Below are 22,354 nucleotides of genomic sequence, written 5' to 3' on the forward strand. Positions count from 1 at the left end.
AAAAGAGCTGCCTTTGCTCTTGGGGAGCCCTGGAGTAGCGGTAACCCCAAAAGAAGCTGTCAGGGATGAGGTGAGGTGTCTGGGATGACCTGTGGGTTTGGGGATTGCTGCGTTTGCCGCAGGAGGAGGCAGTGATGGCCCCCATCCCATGGGATGCCAGCCCCAAATCCCGGTGTGTGCAGCCCTGGCCCCTGAGGCTCATGGTGCAGAGCCATAGGGGTGCAGCAGAAAAACGGGGGGGGTGTCTGTGTGCTCCAGGGCAAGCAAACCCAGGGGTCAGAGAGAGCCCAGCGAGCCCCCAGGGAGTCACAGGGAGCCCAGGGAGACCCAAGTAGTCCAGTGAGCCCAGTGAGCAGAACAAGCACAGCGTGCACAGGGAGCCTACTTGCCCCCATCTCAGCAGGGAACCCACTCAAAGAGCCCCTGCTCCATCTGGGAGGCAAAAGTCAAGCAGGAGATGTGAAGGATATTTGGGGACTGCTTAATCTGGGCTGTGAGGCAGCCCCAAGGCAGCAGTTCCACTGAGGAGGAGAAGCTCCCCTGTTTGCAGCAGAGCATCCGTGCTGCTGGGGAAGTGAGAGCAGCTGGAAGGTCCCTGGGAAGCTGCCCCGGCAGCTGCTTGGCAGGGACTCAGAGCCTGGGAAGGCAATGAAAGGAAAACCAAGAGCCCCAACCCTGCAGCACTGAACAGCAGTGGGAGGTGAGAGCAGGGTGGGGGTCTCTGCCCCCCGGGGACGGGGCTGAGCTGACAGGGAGCAGCGAGCCCAGGGCAGAGCCCAGGGCCGCAGTGCCGGATGCTGGAGGTGGTTACATAAAGGCTGAGCCTGGGGTCACGTGTGGCCATGGCCAAACCCTTCCTGAGCAAACAAGCCCTCGAGCAGCCACCGTGTCCCTGCCTGTGCACCAGCCCCCGGCCCCTCCAGCTGCGGGGGGCTCCGGGGATGCAGTGCTGGCAGGGGCTGCATGGCAGGGCTTGCCAGAACCATGTGGGAAGGGGCTTGGCTTCTCCTGCAGCCCTGGTGCTGCACGGAGGGGCTGAGGGGTGTCGTGCCTTTCCCCGTGCTGCCTGGCTGGTCTGTATACTGGGCTGGGGCAGGCAAAGGGGTCCCTGGTGGGCTCTCCTCCAGCCCCGGGGGTCCTCCCTCTCTTCTGTATCCCCATCCTGTTAGAGACACCCAGCTTCTCCCTCTGCCCCTGGTGCCACTGTCCCCTTCTGGAACGTGTCCCTGGATTGAACTCTGCCTGGCTGTTAGGTCCTGAGCAGTAAATAGGGATTTTGGGGAGCTTTTAGGGACAGCCCTTGTTCTCAGCTCCATGTTTTAACTGGTGCCTGGAGGAAAGCATGAAGCCTCCATTGCTGTCCCCAGCAGTGACACGAGGGCTGGGGACATGGCACAGGATGGAGGGCTGGGACATGGTGCAGTATGGAGGGCTGGGGACATGGCACAGGGTCAAGGGTGGGGGATACAGGGCAGAATGGAGGGCTGGGGACATTGAGAGCTGGGGACACAGCGCAGGATGGAGGGCTGGGGATATGAGGCAGGATCAATGGTGAGGTGGCCCCAGGCTTTTGGCAACTGGGGCATGAACACAGAAGCAGAATCGTCCTGAGTTCAAGGGCATCCCCTCCAATGGGTCCCTCTGGTCCCCTCCCAGGTCCTACATCTACCAGAAGCGCTGGGTGAAGCTCGACGCTGACTACCTCCGCTACTTTGACAGTGAAAAGGTGGGTGGACAGATCTGGGGGTTCGGGGTGAGTAGGTGGTAGAGGAAATGCTCCAGCAAGGCCACCTTCCTCTGGGCACCCCAGCTGGGAGGTGTGGCTGTGCCAAGGGGCAGCATCCCAGGGACCAGCCTGGGCTGGGGTGAGATGTGGGACGCCCAGAGCCTCCTGGACAACCAGCCCGTGTCCCCGAGGCCCAGAGATGAGCGGCGTGTCTCCCCACTCCCTGCCCCAGGATGCCTACTCCAAGCGGCTCATTCCCGTCTCCTCCATCTCCCGCGTCACCAGCGTCGGGGACCAGAAGTTCGAGGTCATCACCAACAACCGCAACTTCGTGTTCCGGGCCGAGAGTGATGGTGAGCACTGGGGGTCCCTGCTCCCTGGCTGCTCCCTGGCTGCTCCCTGGCTGCTCCCTGGCTGCTCCCCCTCCCCAGCCCATGGGATGAGTCCCGTTGGCTCGTGGCTCCGGGCTGATCCTGATGTGTCTCCCGTCTGGCCCCACAGCGGAGCGTAACGAGTGGATCCAGACCCTGCAGCAGATTGCAGAGGAGCGGAAGAGCAAAGCTCCGGAGAGGACACTGATGTCCTTGGCCACCGACGGTGCCCCTGAGCCAGCCGATAAGAGCGGCTTCCTGGAGCTGCGGGGCTTTAAGCACAAGCTCTTCGTGGTGGTGGCTGGGGACAAAGTGTTCCTCTACAAGAATGCAGAGGTGGGTGGCTGGGGGGACTGTGGCACTAAGAGGGACCCTGGTGCTGTTTCGTGGGGGACCCCTTCCCTTTCTGCTCCCAGCCTGAGCAGAGCAGCAGTGAACCGGGGCACCCGGGCCTGCCACCCCTCAAATGAGGACAGCACAGATCCCACAGCGTGGTGAGCTCTGAGCTGCAGCCCCTGCTCCCCGCTGGCTCTGAGCCTTGGGGTCCCCCAGGAGCATCATACCCACAGTAGCTGCCCCCGAGTCTGCAGTGCCCCAAAGATGAGAACTGGGCAGGGAAGGGACATGGTTACCCCAGCTTCCAGGCACTGGATCCCATCATCCACTCCCTGCTCCAGAGGGGTCCCGGCTGCCCCCTCACCTGCCCTCGCCCACCAGGACTATCGGCTGGGGATTGGCATCACCTACATTGAGATGAACGTGGGGAACGTTAAGGAGGTGGATCGCCGGGGCTTCGACCTCACCACGCCATACAGACTCTTCAGGTGAGCCCAGGGTGGGGAGGGTGTGCCGGGGGTGCTGCCCACCCCCAGCTGTGCTGTACCTCACCCCCATCCCCGCTGGCAGCTTCTCTGCTGACTCGGAGCAGGAGAAGGAGGAATGGGTGGAGGCCATGCAGCAGTCCATCGCCGAGGCACTCTCCAACTCCGAGGTGGCCGAGAGGATCTGGGCAGTGGAGTCCAACCGCTGCTGTGCTGACTGTGGCTCCCCCAAGCCTGAATGGGCCTCCATCAACCTCTGTGTTGTCATCTGCAAGAGATGTGCAGGTACCCGCATCCTGGGGGGCACAAATGGGGATCCCCGGGGACCCCTAGACCTCTCCCACCCCAAAATGAGTCCCTAACAGCTTGTCTTGGTGGCAGGGGAGCACCGGGGATTGGGCCCTGGCATTACTAAAGTTCGGAGTCTGAAGATGGACAGGAAGGTGTGGACTGAGGAGCTGATCAAGGTATTGGCACAGACCAGCCCCCAAAAGCCCTTTTGGGGGGACGACACCCTGTTCCCTTCCCATGGTGGAGCTGCTGGCTGTGGGCTGGAGGCTGGGGCAGGGACCCCCCCCAGCAGCCTTTCATCCGTGTCCCTGTGGACTCCTGGCACCCACCCAAGAATTCCAGCGACGACAGGCAGCACCTGTGTGCCTGCACCACAGCCAGACGGTGTCTGTGTGTCCGTGGGGACACGGCTGTGGAGCCGCTGGAGTGGCCGTGGGGAGATGGCTGTGGGATTGGCGTGGGGCCAAGGGCAGAGCGGTCCCCGGAGCCCTACGGCCGCCGGCGTGGAGGAATGTGTCGGTGCAGCCAGAGCCGGGAATGGGTGGGCGGGGAGAGCTGGGATTCGTTTCAAGACCTAACCTGGCAGCCATTTCTCGCCCGCAGAGCCTGGCTGGCTCCGTTCTTCCCATCCGTCCTGCTCAGATCCTTCATTCCTGCCTGGCGTCCCACCCGCGCAGCCCCCGCCTCCGGCACTGCCTGCTCCCCGAGCTCCCAAACGCTTCCAGCTGCTGCCTGCGGCTGCTCCCTTTCCCCTCCCCTCTCTGGGAACGCTGCCCGAAACCCCTCCAGCATCCCCAGGCTTCCCGCCCGCGCCGCCCCCCCTCGACCCCCGCATGCACCCGCCCCACCCCAAAGAGCTGAGGGATGCTGGCAGAGCCCCCCGTGTTGAGTGATGTGGGGCTCCCTTGAGACAGGGCTAAACCTCTGAATGGCACTGCTCAGTGTGGACAGTGGAATGGCCAGGGGCCACCAAACGCCCTTTAGATCTGGCCCCCTGGATGCTGAGCACCACCCCGCCTCCCACAGCTGGGCGCTGCTTTCCAGATGTGATTTCCCGGGGCAAGAAGGGGGGGCAGCGGCTGCGGGGGCTGTCGGATGCTGCATGCCTGCAGTGGGTGGGGGCTCCTGCACCCTGCCCACCCAGGCTCCCCATTCACCCTACACCACCTATAAGCTCTCCCCCCCCCCTCGTTCTTCCTGCGTCCCACTATTCTCCTGGGCAGCACCCCCCTGCTTCCAGCAAAGCCACCCCCCGAGCTCCACCCCCAAACCCCCTCCAGCATGGTCACATCGGCGTCTTCTTGTCCTTGTCCCTGTAGCTCTTCCAGCAGTTTGGCAATGCGATGGCTAACGAGTTTTGGGCTGCAAATGTGCCCCCGAGCGAAGCCATCGGCCCCACCAGCGGCAGCCAGGAGAGGAGGCGCTTCCTCATCGCCAAGTACCGGGAGGGCAAGTACCGCCACTACCACCCCCTCTTCGGCAACCAGGAGGAGCTCGACAGGGTCAGTGGCCCCCGGGGCCGGGCACCTGCTTGGGGGTTCTGCCTGGGTCCTAAATGGTGCTGAGCTGGGGTGCTGGGGCTGTTCTGGGGAGTGGGGTCTGTGCCCAAGCAGACTGCCCACCATCCTTCCCTGCCTGTATCCCTGCCTGTATCCCCTAGCCCCAATTGCACACCCTAAGTCCCCACTGTGTATCCCAAGCCAAAGCCTGGGGTCTCCAGGAGGGACAAACCAGCTGTGAGGACAGGATGACACCTCTGCGATGGGGCACATATCCAGATGAAGCATGGAGCTTCATGTCCAGGCTGGAGAGCTTTGTCTGGAGCGGGATCCCCCTCCCACAGCCCAGACGGCCCCAGGGTTCGCCTCTCCCTGGCTTGGAATTGTTTTGGGGGTCCAGCCCTGGGCTGGATGGGGCTCAAGGGGGCTGGTGCTGGTGGCACACACTGGTTGAGGCAACTTGAAAACCCTCCCCAGAGCACCTGACCGGCACCCCCAGCCTCCAGCCATGTGCCGGCTGCTGGCAGGGTGCCAGACCAGGGCGTCACCAGGGAATGCCATCCTGGCACTCCGGCCGCCGGCCTTTGCCTCCCGTTCCGCCGTGGCTTCGGCTCTGCCGCGGCTCTGCCGGTGTTTGCACAGGCGCTGGGGGCGCGGGGCACCCGGGCGGCTGCGGGAATTCGCATGTGGGCTTGTTTGTTTTCCTACTCCGGCCCGGCCGTCCCGCCCCGCTGCTGCCGTATGACTTCACCCTGGCTCCTTAAGGGAGGGATTCGCTGCCTGCTCCAAACTTTTTCTTCCAGCTTGAGCCTCCTTTGTCCTGCCCAGGCGGCCGGGAGGCGGCCGGGGGTCCGGCAGCTCACGGCGCTCACCTGGCTCCTTTCGCTGGGGGTCTCTTCCTTCTCCTCGGGAGTCTGTGGTCTCACCACCCTCCTCCTGGCGCTGCTGCAGGCTCTGTGCGTGGCCGTCACCACCAGCGACCTGAAGGAGACGCAGGCTCTGCTCTTCTGCGGGGCGTCGGTGACCTGTGACACCGGGGACTCCCAGTGCCCGACGCCCCTGGCCCTGGCTGAGAGGAGTGGGCAGCGGCTGCAGATGGAGTTCCTGCTCCACAACAAAACCTCAGGTAAGGGCTGGCCCCCCTGAAACCCCACCATGGGCTCAAACCCACCAACAACATTCCTGGAGTTGCTGCTGGGGCGTCCTGGGGGACACAGTCATGTGTTGAGCCGGTCCCAGCTCTGTGTCCTGCCCAGCAGCTCCCTGGCAGGGGGCTCTCCATCTGCTGGTGCTGCTGGGGCTCTGTACACCCTGGGAGAGGGAAGGGAAGCTTTGGGGAACCTCCTGTGCCCCTGGGGGGTCCATCCCAGCTGGGAGCTCAGGTCTTGGAGTCCTGCTGGGGATGCAGGCTGGTGCTTCAGACACCAGGAGGAACAGGAAGCAGGATTCCTTCACCATCCCGGCACCATGCTGCAGGCATACCTGGCAGCCTCAGGGGACGTGCCAGATGGGCAGCCCCCACCTCTAGTATTGCCTCTGAGGTGGGAGGGCTGAACCTCAAACGCCCTCTCCCATTCTGCTGGTTGTTCCCCCACTCCCCCGCCCCCAAACCCCAGGTGGGCTGGTGACTCCCATGGAATCCGTGCCCTAGCGTGGGGGGAGCGTCTGGGGGAGCGTCTGGCCTTGGAAGGCTCGGGTAGGCGGGATGGAGGTGTGGGGGCAGCCAGCGCCCGCCGCAGCCGTCACCTCCCTCCCCGCCTCGGCGGCCAAGTCCATCCCGCGGAAGTTGGAATTTGCCCAGGATTGGGGCTGGCCCGGCTCTTCCCTGACATGTCAGCACTGAAGGGGTCTGGGAGAGCTGCGGGGCCTCCCAGCCGCCCCGGTGAGCCAGAGGAATCCAACGCTGGGCTCGTCCTGCTGGGGCCAGCGATCTCCGGAGGAGCAGCGCTGGGAGGGGGGAGTAGGGACCTGCCTCCTCCTGGGTTCCCCCTCTCTAGAGCTCCAGGCCCTCCATGCTCTGACCTGGGCATGCTTTAGGGGTGTCCCTGCACCTTATCTCTGCCTCATCCTGGAGAAAATGGGGGATGCCTCTTGCTGGCAGGCAAGGTGGGGAAACTGAGGTAGGGGGATGTGACTGTGGTCAGATGGGGAGGCAGTGGCAGAGCCCCAGCCTGTTATTTCAGCTGCAGGACAATGACGCTCTGCCCTGCTCCTCCCACAGAGCAGCAGGAACCTGGGACAGCCTAGGAGGGATCTCAGTGGTAGGGGAGCCTAGTCCCAACCTCTCCATATTGTCCCCATCCCGTCCCAGCTCAGTGCTTAGGGAGGGTGCAGGGGGGATGCAGAATGTGGGATGCAAGATGGTCTCCCAGTGGATAAGCCTGACCCCACTGGCTCCCAGGCAGCCCTGGATTTGGGGACTGGTGCTGTTCCTTGTACCCCAGCCGTGGTGGGAGCTCGGGGTGCAGCCTGTGGGATGTGTCTTGTGCCAAGATGGGGGACACCCAGCTGCCTCACGGGGCTGGGGAGGGGGCTGCAGCCCCCCATAACAGACTGGTCTCCCTGCTTGCAGAGCTGCCACGCCTGGAGATGTTGGGCAGTGAGGAGAAGCCCTACTCTGTGCCCCTGCCCTCCGTCACCCACAGTGGCTTCCTCTACAAGACCCCCTCCATGGCCAAGCCCGTCAGCGAGCGGAAGGGCCTGGAAGGTACGTGGGGGTCTGTGAGGCAGGGAGATGGGGATACAGGGGACTGGGGGACTTGAAGCCAGCCCTGAGAGGGGGAATCACACCCTCCCCTGCTTCCTCAGGCAATGAGAAGGCAGCGGGGAAGCGCAGTGCCACCTGGTTCGAGGGGGGTCGCGTCAGGTGGGCACCCAGCGGGTGCTGCTGGACCACTCAGGCTGGTTTGGTGGTTGTGTGGGCTGGGCAGAGCTCGGGGGGGGGTTGCCCAGCGCTCTCGTGTGCCGCGCAGAGTTCAGCCGGCGGTGGTGCACGCTGCAGGACGGGGTGCTCAGCTACTACGAGAACGACCGCAACGCTGTCCCCAATGGCGAGATCCGGGTGGAGGAGATCGTCTGCCTGGTGAACAACCCACCCCACACCCACGGGTAAGGCCCTGCCCCCCTGGAGCACCCAACAGCCCCTCTGCTCCTGCAGAGCCCGCACCACTGGAGCCGCACCCACGGGGGGTGGCACGAGGAGACCACAGTCCCCAGCCCCACCAGTGGCCCCTGAACCAAGTGGCTTTGCAAGATGACTGTGTATATCACTTGCAGCCCCTTTGGAGCCTCTTTGCAATTCATTTGTACACCTTTGCAACCTCTTCGTGGCTGCTTTGTAATCCCTTTGCAACCCCGTCCCAACTCCTTTGCATCCATCCCCTCTGTAACCCCTGTGCAGCCTCTGTGCCCGATGGCAGCACAGCTGGAGGGCCCAGGGCTGTGGTGGGGGATCCCACACCCCACCAACCATCGGCTCCCACACCCCATCAGCCATCGGCTCCCACCCCTGGGGCACGCCTGTCGCTTCACCCCACCTGCATGGGCACCCAGGCTCCCCTTCTCCTCCCTCACAGGATCGAGAGCACGTTCGAGGTGTACACCGAGGCAGAGCGACTCTACCTCTTCGGGCTGGAGAGCTCTGATTCCACTCGGGAATGGCTCAAGTCCATTGCCAAGGTGGGACAGGGAGGGCTGGGGCGGCCGTGGGTGCTGGTGGCAGCCGGGTGCGGTGGCACTGATGGATCCCTCTCCTCCCTGGCTCAGTCCTTCGTCCATCCCTGTGCCGAGGAGCTGCTGGCGCTGGACTTCGAGCGGCTGGGCCGGCTGCACTACAAGGGGGGTCTCACCCTGGAGCGCACCCAGGAGGGCTGGTTCGCCCTGGCCGGCTCCACGCTCCACGTCTGCTCCGAGGACGGCCAGCGGCAGGAGCCTCTCCAGCTGCGCAAGCTGCAGGAGCTCTGTGCGTGCCCCTGCCCTGCCAGCGGGACCCCCTGCCTGGGAGGGAGGGGGTGTCCCCCAAATCCTCCCCCAGGGTCCACTCAGCTTTTGGTGGGAGGCTGGTGGGTGCTGCTCCCATGGAGCTCAGTGGCTCTTGGATGAGAGGGGATGCGGTCACTCTTCCTCCTCTCCATCCTCTTCCTCATCCCCATCCTCTTGTCTCCATCCTCTTCTCCCTTTCCATCCTCTTCCCCATCCTGCTTGTCCCATTTGGACTGGAGCTGGACCTGTTGGCACAGCCCCCCCCAGCATGTGGGTCTAGGGGGGCTGGGTGCCCCATGCTCCCGTAGGTGATGGGCTCCTTCCCTTCCCTTCCAGCCATCCAGGGGGAACACGAGGTGCTGGTGCTGGTGGAGAGGCGGAGGTAAGAGGGGAGGGTAGGGGGGATGAGATGCCCCTCAGCAACATACTACACCCTGCCCAAGCCCCTGCCTGTTCTGGGGTGTCTTTACTCTCCCTGCCACGACTGGGGACCCACAAAATTGAGTTGGGACCACCTGCAGGCCCCCAGGGCCAGCCTTCCTGGGGGTTGTGGACACGCAGTGGGGTCTGGGGGGCGCCCGGCCCCCTGCTGAGGCCAGTCGTGCCGGCAGGACGCTGTACATCCAAGGGGAGCGGAAGCTGGATTTCCTGGGCTGGGTCCATGCCATCCAGAAGGCCGCGGGCAGCTCGGGAGACACCCTGTCGGAGCAGCAGCTGACGGAGTCGGACGTGCCACTGCTGGTGGATCGCTGCATCGACTACATCACACAGTGCGGTACGGCCAGCGCTGCTGGGGGCAGCCGGGGCGCTCGGGTCACCCCCTCGGTGGGGCACGGCAGGCTGAGAACCCAGGGACACGTGCTTCCCTCCCTCCCTGAGCACCCACCGCAGTGGGAGGGCTCCACTTACGGCAGGGCTTTGGCTCCGGTCAGGAGCACCCGCGGGATGAGACGCTCCGCGGCATCTGGTGGTGTTTGGTGGGGAGCTGGTGGGCCGGGACTGGAGCCTGTCCCTCGCAGAGGGGGTCTCATCCCCGCTGGCTCTGTTGCAGGGCTGACGTCCGAGGGCATCTACCGCAAAAGCGGGCAGAACTCCAAGACCACCAGCCTGCTGGAGGTGCTGCAGCGGGACGCGCGCCGCGTCCGCCTGAAGGAGGGCGAGCACCACGTGGATGACGTGGCCAACACCCTCAAACGCTTCTTCCGCGACCTCGGGGATGGGCTCTTCACCCGGCAGTGGGCCCCGGACTGGCTGTGGGCCACGGGTGAGCCCTGGGGGCTGCTGGGGGGTGGCAGGAGGAGTGGGATGGGCTGCCTGGTTCTGTGCAGCCCCTTTGTCCCTTCCGTGGGTTGGGGGAACACGTCTGGGCTCCACGTGTTCCCCTGTGCCAGGGTCTTGACTCGCAGGTGGGGAATGGAGTGTGACTGGTGCTCTGGCAGGGCTGGGGCTGAACCAGGGCAGAGCCAGATCCCCTCGCCCTTCCCTTCTGGATCTGGTCATTGGACACTGGGGATTGATGCACCTAGCAGAAAAACTATGGCTAGGTTATGGCCCTGTGGAGCTGGGATGCTCCGGCTTCAGAGAGCTGGGATGCTCCAGCCCCATGGAGCTGAGATGCTTCAGCTCTGGGATGCTTCAGTCCTATGGAGCTGGGATGCTCTGGCCCCATGAATCTGTGGCAATCCAGCCCTGCAGAGCTGGGATGCTCCAGCCCTGTGGAGCTGGGATGCTCCAGCCCTGGCATACTCCAGCCCTGCAGAGCTGGGATGCTCTGGCCCCATGAATCTGGGATGCTCCATCCCCGTGGTAGGACAGGAGGGTTTGAGGTGGGGTGTGCAGGGGAGGATCTGAGTCTTAATCTCCCCTTTGTGCTTCTCCATGTTCATGCTCTTCCTCACGTCCTTCTGGCAGCGCTGGAGGATGAGGAGGCGAAGGTCAGTGAGTACCGGCAGCTCCTGGGTGCCCTCCCCCCGGTGAACCGGGCCACGCTCAAGGCTCTCATCAACCACCTCTTCCGGTATGGAGGGGCTGAGCCCAGGCTCCCCAAGCCCCTGTGGGGCATCAACCCACCCCCTGCGGGGTCCTGGGGGACTCTGGGGCATGGGAGAGCCCTCATCCCTTGGCTCACGTCCCTTGGGGTCAAGCTGTGCCCAGCGCCAAGCGTCGTGTCCTGGCATGGGGGGCTGAAGGAGGGGGTCCCGGGGGGGCTCTGGGGCAGGAATCTTAACGGCGTTCTCCGCAGGGTCCAGTGCTTCTCTGGGGAGAACCAGATGAACACGCACAACCTGGCCATTGTCTTCGGGCCCACGCTCTTCCAGACGGATGGGAAGGACTACAAGGCAGGGCGTGTGGTGGAGGACCTCATCAACCACTACGTGAAGATCTTTAACGTAGGTTCACCCCTGGGTCAGACCGATGTGTGGACATTCCTGGGGGATGTGGAGGTGGAAGGAGGAGGAAGCTGGGTCTGCTCTGTCTGCAGACATCTCCCTGCTTTGGAGATGAGGGGACGGGGTACCGTGTCTTTTCAAACCCTGGAAACCCCAAGCCTGGAGCTAGGGGGGTTTGGTCAGCCCTGATGGCTCCTCTGGCAGGTGAATGACCAAGAGATGAAGAAGCAGCAGGATGAAATCATGGCCATCATGAAGATGCGAGAGGCGTCATCCAGCGGAATGCAGGTGGGTCCTAGACATGGGGACCTCTTCATCTGGGGCCCCCAGTGCCTACTGTAGCATCTCCTGGAGATGCCCCAGGCAGGGGGTGTCCATGTTGGCTGGGGGGATTTCACCCATGCGTGGGAAACTGTAGCTTGAAGCATTTTCCTGTTGCCCTCCAGCAAGCTGGGGACTTCATCTGCACCGTCTACCTGGAGGAGAAGAAGACAGAGACAGAGCAACATGTCAAAGTGAGCCCTGGGATGGAGGGCACAGAGGGTGAAGAGGGGACAGGGACACCCTTGTCGTGTGCCCAAACCTCTGTGGTGGCATGGGGACACACGCTGAGCTGGCACCTCTGTGGTGTGAGGATGGAAGGGCCCGGGGCACTGGCTGATGGAGACATGCCCCCTTCCCCCCAGATCCCGGCCACCATGACAGCTGAGGAGCTGACCTTTGAGATCCTGGACCGGAGGAAAATTGTCATGAAGGAGAAGGACTACTGGAGCTGCTTCGAAGTGAATGAGAGGGAGGAGGCAGGTTGGTGCAGGGGTGTGAGGGTGGTGAGGAGGACAGGGGTGGATATGGAGATGGGGATGCAGATGGAGATGAGGATGGGTATGGGGATGGGTATTAAGAAGCTCCTGTGGGGATCACTGCACAGAGCAATGCTGGGATGGACTGCAGGCACTCAGGGGAGGGCAGCTGCTCACTGCATCCAGCTGGCACGTGGCCAAGTGCTGCTGGTGGGCTGAGTTCGGGCCAGCACTTATCTGCATCCTTAGGGGTTCAAATGCCTCTGAAGCTTGATGGAGGGAGGTGTCTGGGCTCTTCAGCCACCAAAGGGAGCAGCCTTGGCTTGCCCATAGGCAGCAGCAAGTGAGAGCTCAGCTTGAGCAGGATGAGATCCTGGTCCTGCCTGCTGTTGCCCTGACCTCCTGCTGACAGTGCCTGGGAGTTGGTCTCTTCTCCCAGCTAAGAAGTGTTAAGAGGAAATGGCCTCAAGTTGTGCCAGGGGAGATTTAGGTTGGATATTAGGGAAAATTCCGTTGCCAAAAGGGCTGCCAGCCCTGGCACAGGCTGCCCAGGGCAGTGGTGTAGTCACCATCCCTGGGGGGATTGAAAAGACACATAGATGTGGCACCTGGGGACATGGTTTAGTGGCAGGACCGTGGCAGACCCTCAGGCCACAGGTGTGACCCCCAGGGATGGGAGCTGGCCCTGGGGGTACTGCCTGAGACTTGCCTGTCCCCTGCCTGACAGAACGGCCCTTGCATTACTCTGAGAAAGTCCTGCCCATCCTGCACTGCCTGGGGACAGAGAGTTACCTGGTGGTGAAGAAGCAGATGTCCATGGAGAACATGCTCATCTACCTCGGTGAGAGCCAGGGGCCACAGTCTGGGCAGGGGGAGGAGAGAGAGGATGGGGTGGGAATGGGCAGGGATGGGGGTACAGAGGGGAGGGGAGGGGATGGGGGAGTGGATGGGAATGGGGAAGGGGATGGGATAGGGTGGGACGGGATCCAGGCAAGTGGAGTAGGCTCCAGCCCAGTTAGCACGTGGCTGGGAGCCCCTGATACAGGGTCACCCATGGATGCTGTGCCCAGTGGGTGGGGGAGCTGGTCCTGCCTGCGCTGCCTGGGCTGGGCACAGAGGGGCAGTGCCTGGGCTGGGCACAGAGGGGCAGTGCCTGGGCTGGGCACAGAGGGGCAGTGCCGGGGCTGGGCACAGAGGGGCAGTGCCGGGGCTGGGCACAGAGGGGCAGTGCCTGGGCTGGGCACAGAGGGGCAGTGCCGGGGCCCTGCAGCAGCCAGAGCTGCCACGGCGTGGGTGAGGGTCTGGCTGCACCCTGCGCCCTTCCTGGGGGGCCTGACCCCCCCGGGGGGCCGGAGCTGCTCAGGCACGTGCCCCCAGCCAGCAGAGTGGGTGACTGCAAGCACGGCATGATGAAATTCCGGGAGGAGAGGAACCTGCTGGGGCTTGGGCTGAGCACCGGCTTCCACGACCGCTACTTCATCCTCAACCACTCCTGCCTGCGCCTCTACAAGGAAGTGAGGGTGAGCCCTGCCTGCTGCCTGCCCTGCCCCTGCCTTCCCTTCCCCTCCCAGCCCTGCCAGGCTGTGACTCTGTGCGGGGTGTCCCTGGGGACAGGAGATCCGTGTGGGCTGGCATCGCTCAGGCAGTGCAGGCAGCGGTGGGGCTGGCGTGGCACGGGCAGTGCAGGCAGGGACAGGCAGTGTGGGCAGTGCCAGGGCTGACCCCAGAAGCGCTCTTGCCAAACCGAGTTTCCCGGAGTAGATCCCAGAGCTCCTGGTCAGTGCCAGGGCTGAGGGGGGCACACGGGCACCCCGGCTGGGCTGGGACAGCCACTCCCCACCCCCGGTTCCTGCTCCCCCTGATCTGACACTGCACCCTGGCACGTCGCTGCTCCATCGCCATGCCCTGCCCCTGGGCACAGAGGGGGCTGCAGGGAGGGGTCCCCCACCTCTGCTTTAACTCCTCTCCTCTGTTGAACAGAGCCTGAGGCAGCGGAGCCCCCCCTTGGAGAGCGTGAGTAGGGAGGGGAGCGGGGGGCTCAGCTGGGGTGCAGGGGCTCCCGTGCCCTCTGCCCTTACAAGCCTGCCCAGGGTTGATCCCAGATCCAGTCTGGGGTCAGTCCCAAATCCAATGCCTCAGCATGTGTGTGCCAGTCACCGAAGCTGTGCCCGGTGCTACCATCCCTCCCCGTTAGCCCCTGGAGTTCTCTGCTCCCTCCGGTTCGGGGGTCCCGCTGCCCTTCACTCCAGGCAGCCAGAGCTGGGTCTGGGAAGGGGCTGGAGGGGATGGGGATGGGCTGAGCTGCTTCCCCATCCCGCGGGCATTGGATCGGGCTCTTGTAAGCCAACGCCACTTGCACGTGAACACGGATGGGGGGTCCCCAGCAGGGTCCCCAGCAGGGTCTCCGGGGTCCCAGGGCATGGCAAGGCACAGCCAGCACTGCCATGATGGTGGTGGGACATTTAGGAATGTGCTCCAGGCAGAGTGGGTCTGGGATCACCACTGCCGTTGCAGTGGCCATGGTGCTGAGGGGGGCTCTGATGTGGGACCCCCACAGGAGATGTCTGGTGCCCTCGAGACCCTGTCACAATGTGCCGGTGCTGGTCCCAGCTCTGAAGGCAACTGGCACTGTCTCTGGGGGACTGTGCCCCAGGGACAGGCCTTCTGTGTCCCTTTCCTGCTACCTGTGGCCCTTGCCATGGGTGATGGAGACCTGCTCTGCTCCATCCTGGGCTTCACCCCCGTCCCTGTCACTCATCACCCTGGGTTTTCCTCCCTGCCGGGGGGATGGACCCCATCCCAGCATCGGTGGGGACTGTGGTGGGTGGGGACAGGTTTGGCAGCCACCAACCCAGTGCTGGTTCCCTGTCCCCTCAGAGCCACAAGCCAGAGAAGGAGTGGCCTGTCCGAAACCTGAAGGTCTACCTGGGCGTTAAGAAGAAGCTTCGACCCCCGACATGGTGAGCAGCCTGTGGGGCTGGGGACAGAGCTGGGAACGGGCCTGGTGATGAGGACGGGATGGGAATGGGGATGAGGATAGGAGTGGAGATGGGGACAGGGACAAGGACAGGGACAGTTTTGCTGCTGGACCCGTCCCCTGCCGGCCTCCTGCCACCAGGTGTCAGAGCAGCCCCGCAGGACGCGGCTGAGCCCGGTGCCACCAGCGAGGACTGGGCGCCCAGCCCTGTCCCCAGCCCCTGTCCCCTGCCCTGTTCCCGGCGCTGTCCCCTGCCTTGTCCCTGTCGCCGGGGGGAAGTTGTGGGGCTGGGGTGTTGTGGGGCTGGAGGGAGTTTGCAGGACTGGGGTAGGGTGTGTGGGGCTGGAGGGGGTGGTTGCAGAGACAGGGAGTTTGCAGGGATGAGGGGTCAGGGATGGGAGGGTTGCAGGGACAGGGGGTCGCAGAGATGAGGGGTGACAGGGATGAAGAGGGTTTGTTGGGGTACTTGACCAGCAGAGGATGGCAGTGTGGGATGTTGAGGTTCATGTTTTTACTCCTCTCTTCCAGCTGGGGCTTTACAGTCTTCTATGAAAATGAGAAGCATGAGAAGCAGCAATGGTGAGGGAAGGCGACACGGGGACACTGAACTCATTCAAACATGCAGCAGCTCTCTGGAGCTGTGGCAGGGGGAGGTGGGGAATCACAGGGTCATTAAATGGTTTGAATGGGAAGGGACTTTGAAGACCATCCAGTCCCACCCCCCTGACATGGGCAGGGACATCATATGTGTGGGCACAGCCTGGCTGAGCACCCACAGCCCCGCTCAGGTTCCCCCTGGGGCCCATGTCTGTCCCCTTCAGTCCCCTGGGCTCTCATGCAGAGCGGTGGCTGAGGGCCCTGGAGCAGTCAGAGGGGACACCCACTGCCTCCTCCATCCCCTCTGGCTGCTGATACTGTGTCCCCACAGGTACCTGTGCTGTGACACCCAGGCCGATCTGCGGGAGTGGTTTGCCACCTTTCTCCAGGTGCAGGTAGGGAGCGGACAGACCATCACTCCCTGCAAAACTGGGACACCCCGTGGGGGTCAGCCCTGGCGGGGCGCTTGGCCAGCAAGGAAACCCTTTGGGGTATCCAAGTGTCCCTAAACACCAGCGTGCGGGGCGAAAGGGAGGTCCTGGGGCGGCCGAGGCTGTGGCCCCCATGGCTGTCCCCTCTGTCTGCAGAACGGGGGGGCCCTGTGGCCCTCGGAGCGCCCCAGGACGCGGGCGGCGCGGCCGCAGCAGGACGCCAGGTTGGGTAACATCTCCCTCATCCCGCTGCGGGGCAATGAGAGCGAGATGAGGAACAGTGTGGCTGCTTTCGCTACTGACCCCCTAACCGTGAGTGACCTGGGGGCACCGGGGGGCCCTCCACGTGGGGCTGCATCCCCCCTGCATCACATGCTGGGGGGCCCTGCTCCCCAAACCTGGGGGGGACATCCCCGCTCCCATCCCTGCTCCCGTTCCGTGTGTACCACATCACCTCCAGTCACCCCAGAAGGATCTGGGAGGTCTGGCTGATCCTTTGGGGGCCCATGGGGGGTCTCCTGGGTCCAGGGGTGTCCCAAACCATGTGATGCAAGGAGAGGGGATGCTGCCATGCTCCTGATTTTTCCTCTAACAGGGGTGGGATTTCTGTCCTGGTCACAAATCAGCTCCCGGTCCCGCTGTCTGTCTGTCCGTCTGCGCCAGCTGTCCTGCCCGGACGGGTGCTGATGCTGGAGTCTTGCCCAGCCACGGGGCCGGCGGTAGGACAGCGATGATCCCACCGCCCCCGAGCCAATCCCTCGGGCCCTCGTTGCTGTTATAAACCTGGGACACGGCCATGCCAGCGGCATCCCATTGCTGGCATGGGTTGGGCATCACCCAGTGGGCACCCAAGGGTGCCCCAAGGACAGAAAGCAGTGTCCTTGCTGCCCTGGGACTTCCCCCAGGCTCAGGTTTATAACGGGGCAGCGGCGAAGCCCCCCCAGGCTTTGCTGTGGGCTGTGCTTCGCGTGTGCGTATGCTGGTGTGCTCTGGGGCAGGGAACCAGCACACCGGGGCTCCCAGGGACAGTGGGAGAGTGTGCCCAGCCATGGGGCCAGCATGGGCAGGGGTACTGGCACCCCAGCGACCCTGGGGGACCGTGATTTCCCTTGGTGGGGGTTTTCCCTGTGTCCCCCTGGGCACCACGCTGCCAGTGATGCCCAGACATGGAGGAGAGGAGGCTGAGGATGAAGGGTGACCTGTCTGCCCTCTGTTCCCAGCTCCTGCGGAACGTCTGAGCTGGAGAACTGACATGCCAGTGAGTGTCCTCCCCTGCCCACACCCCCTACCCAGACCTGGTGGCAGTGGGAGCCAGTGGCCCTGCCTGTCCTATTGCCACCCCGGCTTGAGGACATGGCACGGCTCCCACAAGGTGGGAGAGGGATGGAAGTGGCTTCCCCCTCCCCTTCACGGACCCTTTGCTCTCCACTTGTGCCGCAGGTTCATGCCCAGGTGGGGCAGCCCTCGAGGTCCTGTGCCAGCCCCGCACCCCGGCCCCTGCCGGGGGTCCTGCTGCCTCTGGAGCCTCCCATGGCCTCTCACCTTCCACCGTGGTGACCCACGGGCAGCCAGGAGTGGAGATGGCAGTGAAGCCACCCACCCCCCGTGGAGCTGGGCTCAGGAGCCATGGCCAGGCAGCCCACGGGATGCCAGCCCCCCGACCCCGCTGCCTTTGGCCACCACTTCTTCTCCCAGCTCCGGGCAAAGAGGCAGAGCCCAGCTGGGGGCTGCGGTTGGGGGTTTTTACTTTTCCTCCTCCATCCCCTATTTTTAATTCCTTCTCCTCTAAAACGACAAGGCAGGTGGGAGCTGCCCTTACGGTGGGATGTGGGACCAGCCCTTCCCATGGGACGCAAACCTGGCCACAGGCACCAGTGTCCTCATGCTCCCGTCACTCCTGGGGAAGGGTCCCCTCCGTGCTGGACAGGGCAGGGTGACAAAAGCCTCAGCATCCCCCCTAAACTGGGGAGGGGGTGCACCCGGCCTCTGTCTCCCATCCACAGGGGTGCAGGTGGCAGGAGCAGCCCCTGCTTCCTGCTGCTGCCTCTGGACAATATTAAAGGTCTTGAGAAACAGAGTGGAGGTGTCTGTGTCTGTCAGTGGGGTGGGAGTGTCCATGTCCTTGCAGGGTGGGGGCACCAGGAGCTGGTGACCCTGTGGGTGCAGAGGGACAGCCCTGGATGCATCCATTGGGTGCTTGCCAGAGGATGGGTGATGGGGCCCTGCAGCGTGAGGCACAATGGGCACTTCAAAGCCAGAGGTTGGAGCGGCCTCCTTGGATCGTGGCAGCCCTGGGAGTTCCTCCCCACAGCCCGTGGCTGATGCCACGCACTGCCGCTGCCTGCCAGCGCCCGTCACCTCGGAACCTGCCTGGAAACCCCTCGAGCCCCACCCGGGGATGTGGAGACACAGGTCCCCAGGGACGCAGAGATGTGGGGATGGATGGATGCAGGGGGCTGGGAGCATCTCTCCCCGCTGAGTTGCCTGCGACAGCCCTGGGTGGGGGTGTCCCCCCGCCCCTGCTCACGCTGAGCCCCCCCGGGCTGTCGGTGAGTCACGCGTGGGAGTGGGAGGGTTGTCAATCACCTGCAGGCATTGCCAGGTGCAGGATTGGGGACTGGGGATTGTGGCAGTGGCGCTGGTGGCACCTGCAGCGCTGGGAGGGGTGGAGGAGCCACCCAGAGCGACACAGAGGGGAGGCACCTGTGTCCCCACCGCCCCCGGAGACCAGCACCCCTCAAGCCTCACCTACACCAGTGGGTGGTTTGGGTTCCTCCTTGCTGTGCCAGGGTGAGGACCTGGGTGTTGGGGAGTGGGGAAGAGCCTCCACCAGCCCTGACTCCATGACCCCTCTCCCCTTCTGCTGTGCCAGGCAGTCCTGTGGGGCTCCTGGTGCCCAGGGCTCTGCAGGCAGGGAGCGGGTGCCTGGCACCAAACCCCAGGGAAGTGCCATGAAACACGGTTAGTGCTCAGCTTTGTTCAGATACTAATCCATCAGTCTATCCATCCACCAGTCCATGCATTCATCCATCCATCCATCCATCCATCCATCCATCAATCCATCCCCTCATCCATCCAACCATCCGTCCATCAATTCGTTCCCTCATTCATCCAACCATCAGTCCATCCACTCATCCCTCCCTGCCTCTATCCCTCCCCCTATCCCACCATCCATCCCCCTCAGCAGCCCTCCTGTCCCTCTGGCCCTGCGATTGTCCCTCTGTCCTCCTCCTTCCCACTCTCTCACCACCAGAACACCCAGCACTGCCCTGCTCAAGGAGCTGACCGAGCTCTTCCTGGCTCCCAACCAGCTGAGCTTCCATCCAGGGCTGGGCCTCTCTCCCTGCACACCCCACCAGATGGGGGGGCTGAGTGTGGGTGCAGCAGCAGGACGCTGGAAATCCCTCTGGATCCCACGAGCACGAGGTTTGGGGTTCCTTTCATTTCCATCCTGGTTTTTTGGGGAACGGATGGGCAGAGAGCTGCTGACAGCCCATTGGAGGGGATCCAGGATGCAGTGGTGATACTGGGGCTCCCAGCGCAGGCAGGGGGGGCCGGGGTGCTCTGCAGCACCAGCAGCACCGCTGCACTGAGCTGGTGCAGTGCTGCCCTGTGAGGGGTGAACCCAGCCGGGAGCCCGTCACTCCGGAGCGGGATGGATGGGGCCCCTCTCCAGCTCTCTCTATACATAGCAGTGAGGAGGCGAGCGCCATGTGACACCCCACACCGGGAGTGATTAATTGCAGAGACATTTACAAACAACTTAATAAACCCCAGCACGGGGGGGGGTGTTGGGCATGTGAGGGTGTCTTTTGTCCCCTTTGCAGCCACCGGCTGGGATCCCACTTGGACCCGGCTGGGACCCGCTGCCTCTTCCTGGGGTGCTGGAGCCCTCGGCACGTGGCAGAGCCGGAATTGTCCTTGTCCTTGCCCACGGCCTGGTGGTGGTGGCAGCATCAGTGACCTTGTGTGCCAGACACATGGATTTGGTGCATGCCAGCCTTGGGTCATGGTGATGGTGCTGCCATTCCTGGGGTGCTGCCATTCCTGAGTGCTGCCTTCCCTGGGTGTTGCCTCTTGTGGGGGGGAAACCCCACGTTCACCCTCCTCGTTTTGGGTAGTGCCAGGTAATGCCCAGACAGCCCGGTGTGATGCCACAGTTGTCCCATGGCACCAGTATGGGATGTCTCCGCGGGTCTTCCCGTGCATCTGTGCCCACGGCAGCTCAACCCCCCACTCCACATCCTGCCAAGTGGCTTCTACCCCTGCACCCCCCTCCCCAGTAATGAACTCAGCAGACTCTCAGCTTCCAGGTTTAATAGAGAGCAGCCACGCTCTGGCAGACTTTAAACCAGTCATTATTCTATCAGCGACCCCATTAAACTGTCACTGGATTTTTCCAGCCTTTCTCCCATTATTTTTCACTTTTCCTTTCCTCCTGCCTTTTCCCCATCTATGTGTGTGTCTGCCACCCCACTTGGGATGCTCCCAAGGGGTTCACCACCTTCCTCTGCCATCAGTTTATCCATACAGAAAATGGGCTCAGGCTGGGGAAAGAATTGGGGGAACTTGCTGCTCCCCAAACTGACATGGGGGACCACCCATCCACTTCCAGCCTGGCCAGAGCAATGGGAAGGGGCTCTGGTTGGTGAGGGTGGGAGAGGAGAGCCCCTGGGTGGGTTTTAAGAGCAGAAAGTGATGGGGCAGAGGAAAGGCCTGGCTGCTTGAAGTCTTTCATCCCTGGCAGTGCTCCCCCTGCTCTGCCTGCTCCCTCCTCCCTCCCTGGCAGCCGCCCACTCACCACTCCAACTTAATAAGAAAAATAAAGGAAATTTAAATAACTAAACAAATGTTGGGCTGGTGGGGGGGAAAGAAAGGGTGCAGAGGCGGGTTGTGCCCAGGAGGGTCCTGTGGGATGGGGGATCTGCCTCTCCCAGTTCCCATGGGATGCTGGCAGTGGGGGTGGTGAGCGTTTGGGGCTCGGTGTCTGGAGGGAATTGAGACAGTGTTTGGGGAAGGGTGGCTGCCCTTGGCTTGGCAGGGCCAGAGCTGGGCAAGGAGACATGACCAAAGCAAGGTGCTGATGGGCGGCAGAGGCGGGAGCCAGATCAGGATTTTCCCGGTCGGGGGGACCTCCTCAGTGGGCACAGGGACCAGCGGGCACAAGCAGCTGCCAACCTCCTGCCCAGCAGAGGCCAGTGCTGTCACTGCATCCCAGAGCACTGGGGTCTGGCACCTGAGGAAGGATGCTCTGACTGGGGGCTCTTTTTCCACTTCTGTTGCATCACTGGCTCTGAGGGGGAGCTGGGTTTGTCTTTCCCCATTAAGCAGACGTTAATTTGCACTTATTTAAAAATAACGGAGCTTTCAATCTCTCTGTTAACACTGGAGCAGCGATGCTCCTGGGTTGTCAGCCCAGAGATATCCCTGCTGCATCCCTGTCTGGGGCTGGGCACGGAGCTCAGGGAGCGGGATAGGATCCCCGGGGAGGTGTGTGCAGATATATAGGATTGCTGACCTGGCACCACGTCGGCTGCTCTGTGTCCCCTGGGGGACAGCCCTGCTCCTCTCCACTCTCCAAGTCTGACTGGAATAGGGAGAAAGGGGGATGAGATTTCCAGGGATAGTGGGGATCCTGGGCTGTAGAAGGGTCAGAGAAGGGAACTGAAGCATCTCTGGAGCATCCTTGGAGCATTCTTCCCCGGGTGGAAGCCGCAGGCAAGCTGCAGACAGCCCCAGTCATTTCTCCAGTGAGAGAAGGCAGTGAAATCCCTGCAGAATCCACCTCCTGGAGCTCTGCGGGGAATGACCACAGCGCTCCAAGCAGGGGCATGGATGTGCCAGGCGTCCTGCAGGCTGGGCACCCATCCCCAACCCAGCCCTACACCCAGATGCACCTGAGTTGGGGTGCAGCCTCAGAGGAGCAGGCGTGGCTCTGCCCATCCACTCGTGGAGGATGAATCTCAGGTGGCATCTGGCTGTGGGTCACCAGGACTCCAAAATCTTCATTTCCTCTTGTTCCACCCCTGGGAGGCTCCTGAGGAGCCCGTGCTGGGCTGTGACTCCCGTGACACACACGTGTGCATGAGCCTGCCTGCACCGACACAGCGCCTGGGTCTGCAGCTCCACGCGCAGCCACGCATCCAAACAAACACACGGGCACTCAGGTGCACACACGTGTGTTCATCCCTCCCAAATACGTGCCCAGGTGAGCAGCAGCTCCATGCACACGTGGCCCTGCACCCCCTGAATGATGCCACCCCACTTGTGTGTGTGCTGCCACTGGAACAACAACGAGCCTCGGCTCATTGACGATGAGGAAGGCTGCAGGTCCCAGTTCTGGGTGTTCACAGGGCTCAGGCCTCGAGTAGAAGGAAAAATAATAAAATAAAGAAAAAAAATAAGAAAAACAATGAAATAAGGGAAACCAATAAAACAAAGGGAAAATAATAAAAACGTAAAGGTAAACC

The 22,354-nt window shown here is 63.0% G+C and overlaps 1 protein-coding gene across 11 annotated transcripts in view; it reads left to right on the plus strand.

The window, feature by feature from the left end:
- Positions 1-17,961, plus strand: part of ARAP1 (ArfGAP with RhoGAP domain, ankyrin repeat and PH domain 1) — a 35,909-nt gene extending 17,948 nt beyond the window's left edge. For 5 of the 11 annotated variants that reach the window (XM_064642579.1, XM_064642553.1, XM_064642561.1 and 2 more), the window contains 29 exons: positions 1,657-1,726; positions 1,959-2,079; positions 2,228-2,433; positions 2,815-2,921; positions 3,004-3,203; positions 3,300-3,385; positions 4,529-4,711; positions 5,660-5,834; positions 7,281-7,415; positions 7,681-7,816; positions 8,284-8,386; positions 8,474-8,669; positions 9,026-9,071; positions 9,301-9,464; positions 9,741-9,953; positions 10,601-10,706; positions 10,932-11,079; positions 11,284-11,367; positions 11,526-11,594; positions 11,766-11,883; positions 12,607-12,720; positions 13,257-13,399; positions 13,860-13,892; positions 14,757-14,839; positions 15,385-15,435; positions 15,785-15,848; positions 16,041-16,196; positions 17,105-17,142; positions 17,325-17,961. In XM_064642579.1, coding sequence (XP_064498649.1) covers positions 1,657-1,726; positions 1,959-2,079; positions 2,228-2,433; positions 2,815-2,921; positions 3,004-3,203; positions 3,300-3,385; positions 4,529-4,711; positions 5,660-5,834; positions 7,281-7,415; positions 7,681-7,816; positions 8,284-8,386; positions 8,474-8,669; positions 9,026-9,071; positions 9,301-9,464; positions 9,741-9,953; positions 10,601-10,706; positions 10,932-11,079; positions 11,284-11,367; positions 11,526-11,594; positions 11,766-11,883; positions 12,607-12,720; positions 13,257-13,399; positions 13,860-13,892; positions 14,757-14,839; positions 15,385-15,435; positions 15,785-15,848; positions 16,041-16,196; positions 17,105-17,122 — 3,328 coding nt within the window. In that variant the 3' untranslated portion in view covers positions 17,123-17,142; positions 17,325-17,961. Of the gene's footprint in view, positions 1-1,656; positions 1,727-1,958; positions 2,080-2,227; positions 2,434-2,814; positions 2,922-3,003; positions 3,204-3,299; positions 3,386-4,528; positions 4,712-5,659; positions 5,835-7,280; positions 7,416-7,680; positions 7,817-8,283; positions 8,387-8,473; positions 8,670-9,025; positions 9,072-9,300; positions 9,465-9,740; positions 9,954-10,600; positions 10,707-10,931; positions 11,080-11,283; positions 11,368-11,525; positions 11,595-11,765; positions 11,884-12,606; positions 12,721-13,242; positions 13,400-13,859; positions 13,893-14,756; positions 14,840-15,384; positions 15,436-15,784; positions 15,849-16,040; positions 16,197-17,104; positions 17,143-17,324 lie in introns of those variants that run through there. The other 6 variants (XM_064642593.1, XM_064642607.1, XM_064642599.1 and 3 more) reach the window with 6 other exon arrangements.
- The last annotated feature ends 4,393 nt before the right edge of the window (positions 17,962-22,354 follow it).

This window comes from Pseudopipra pipra, chromosome 2 (assembly GCF_036250125.1).
Source record: "Pseudopipra pipra isolate bDixPip1 chromosome 2, bDixPip1.hap1, whole genome shotgun sequence".
Lineage (NCBI taxonomy): Eukaryota > Metazoa > Chordata > Aves > Passeriformes > Pipridae > Pseudopipra > Pseudopipra pipra.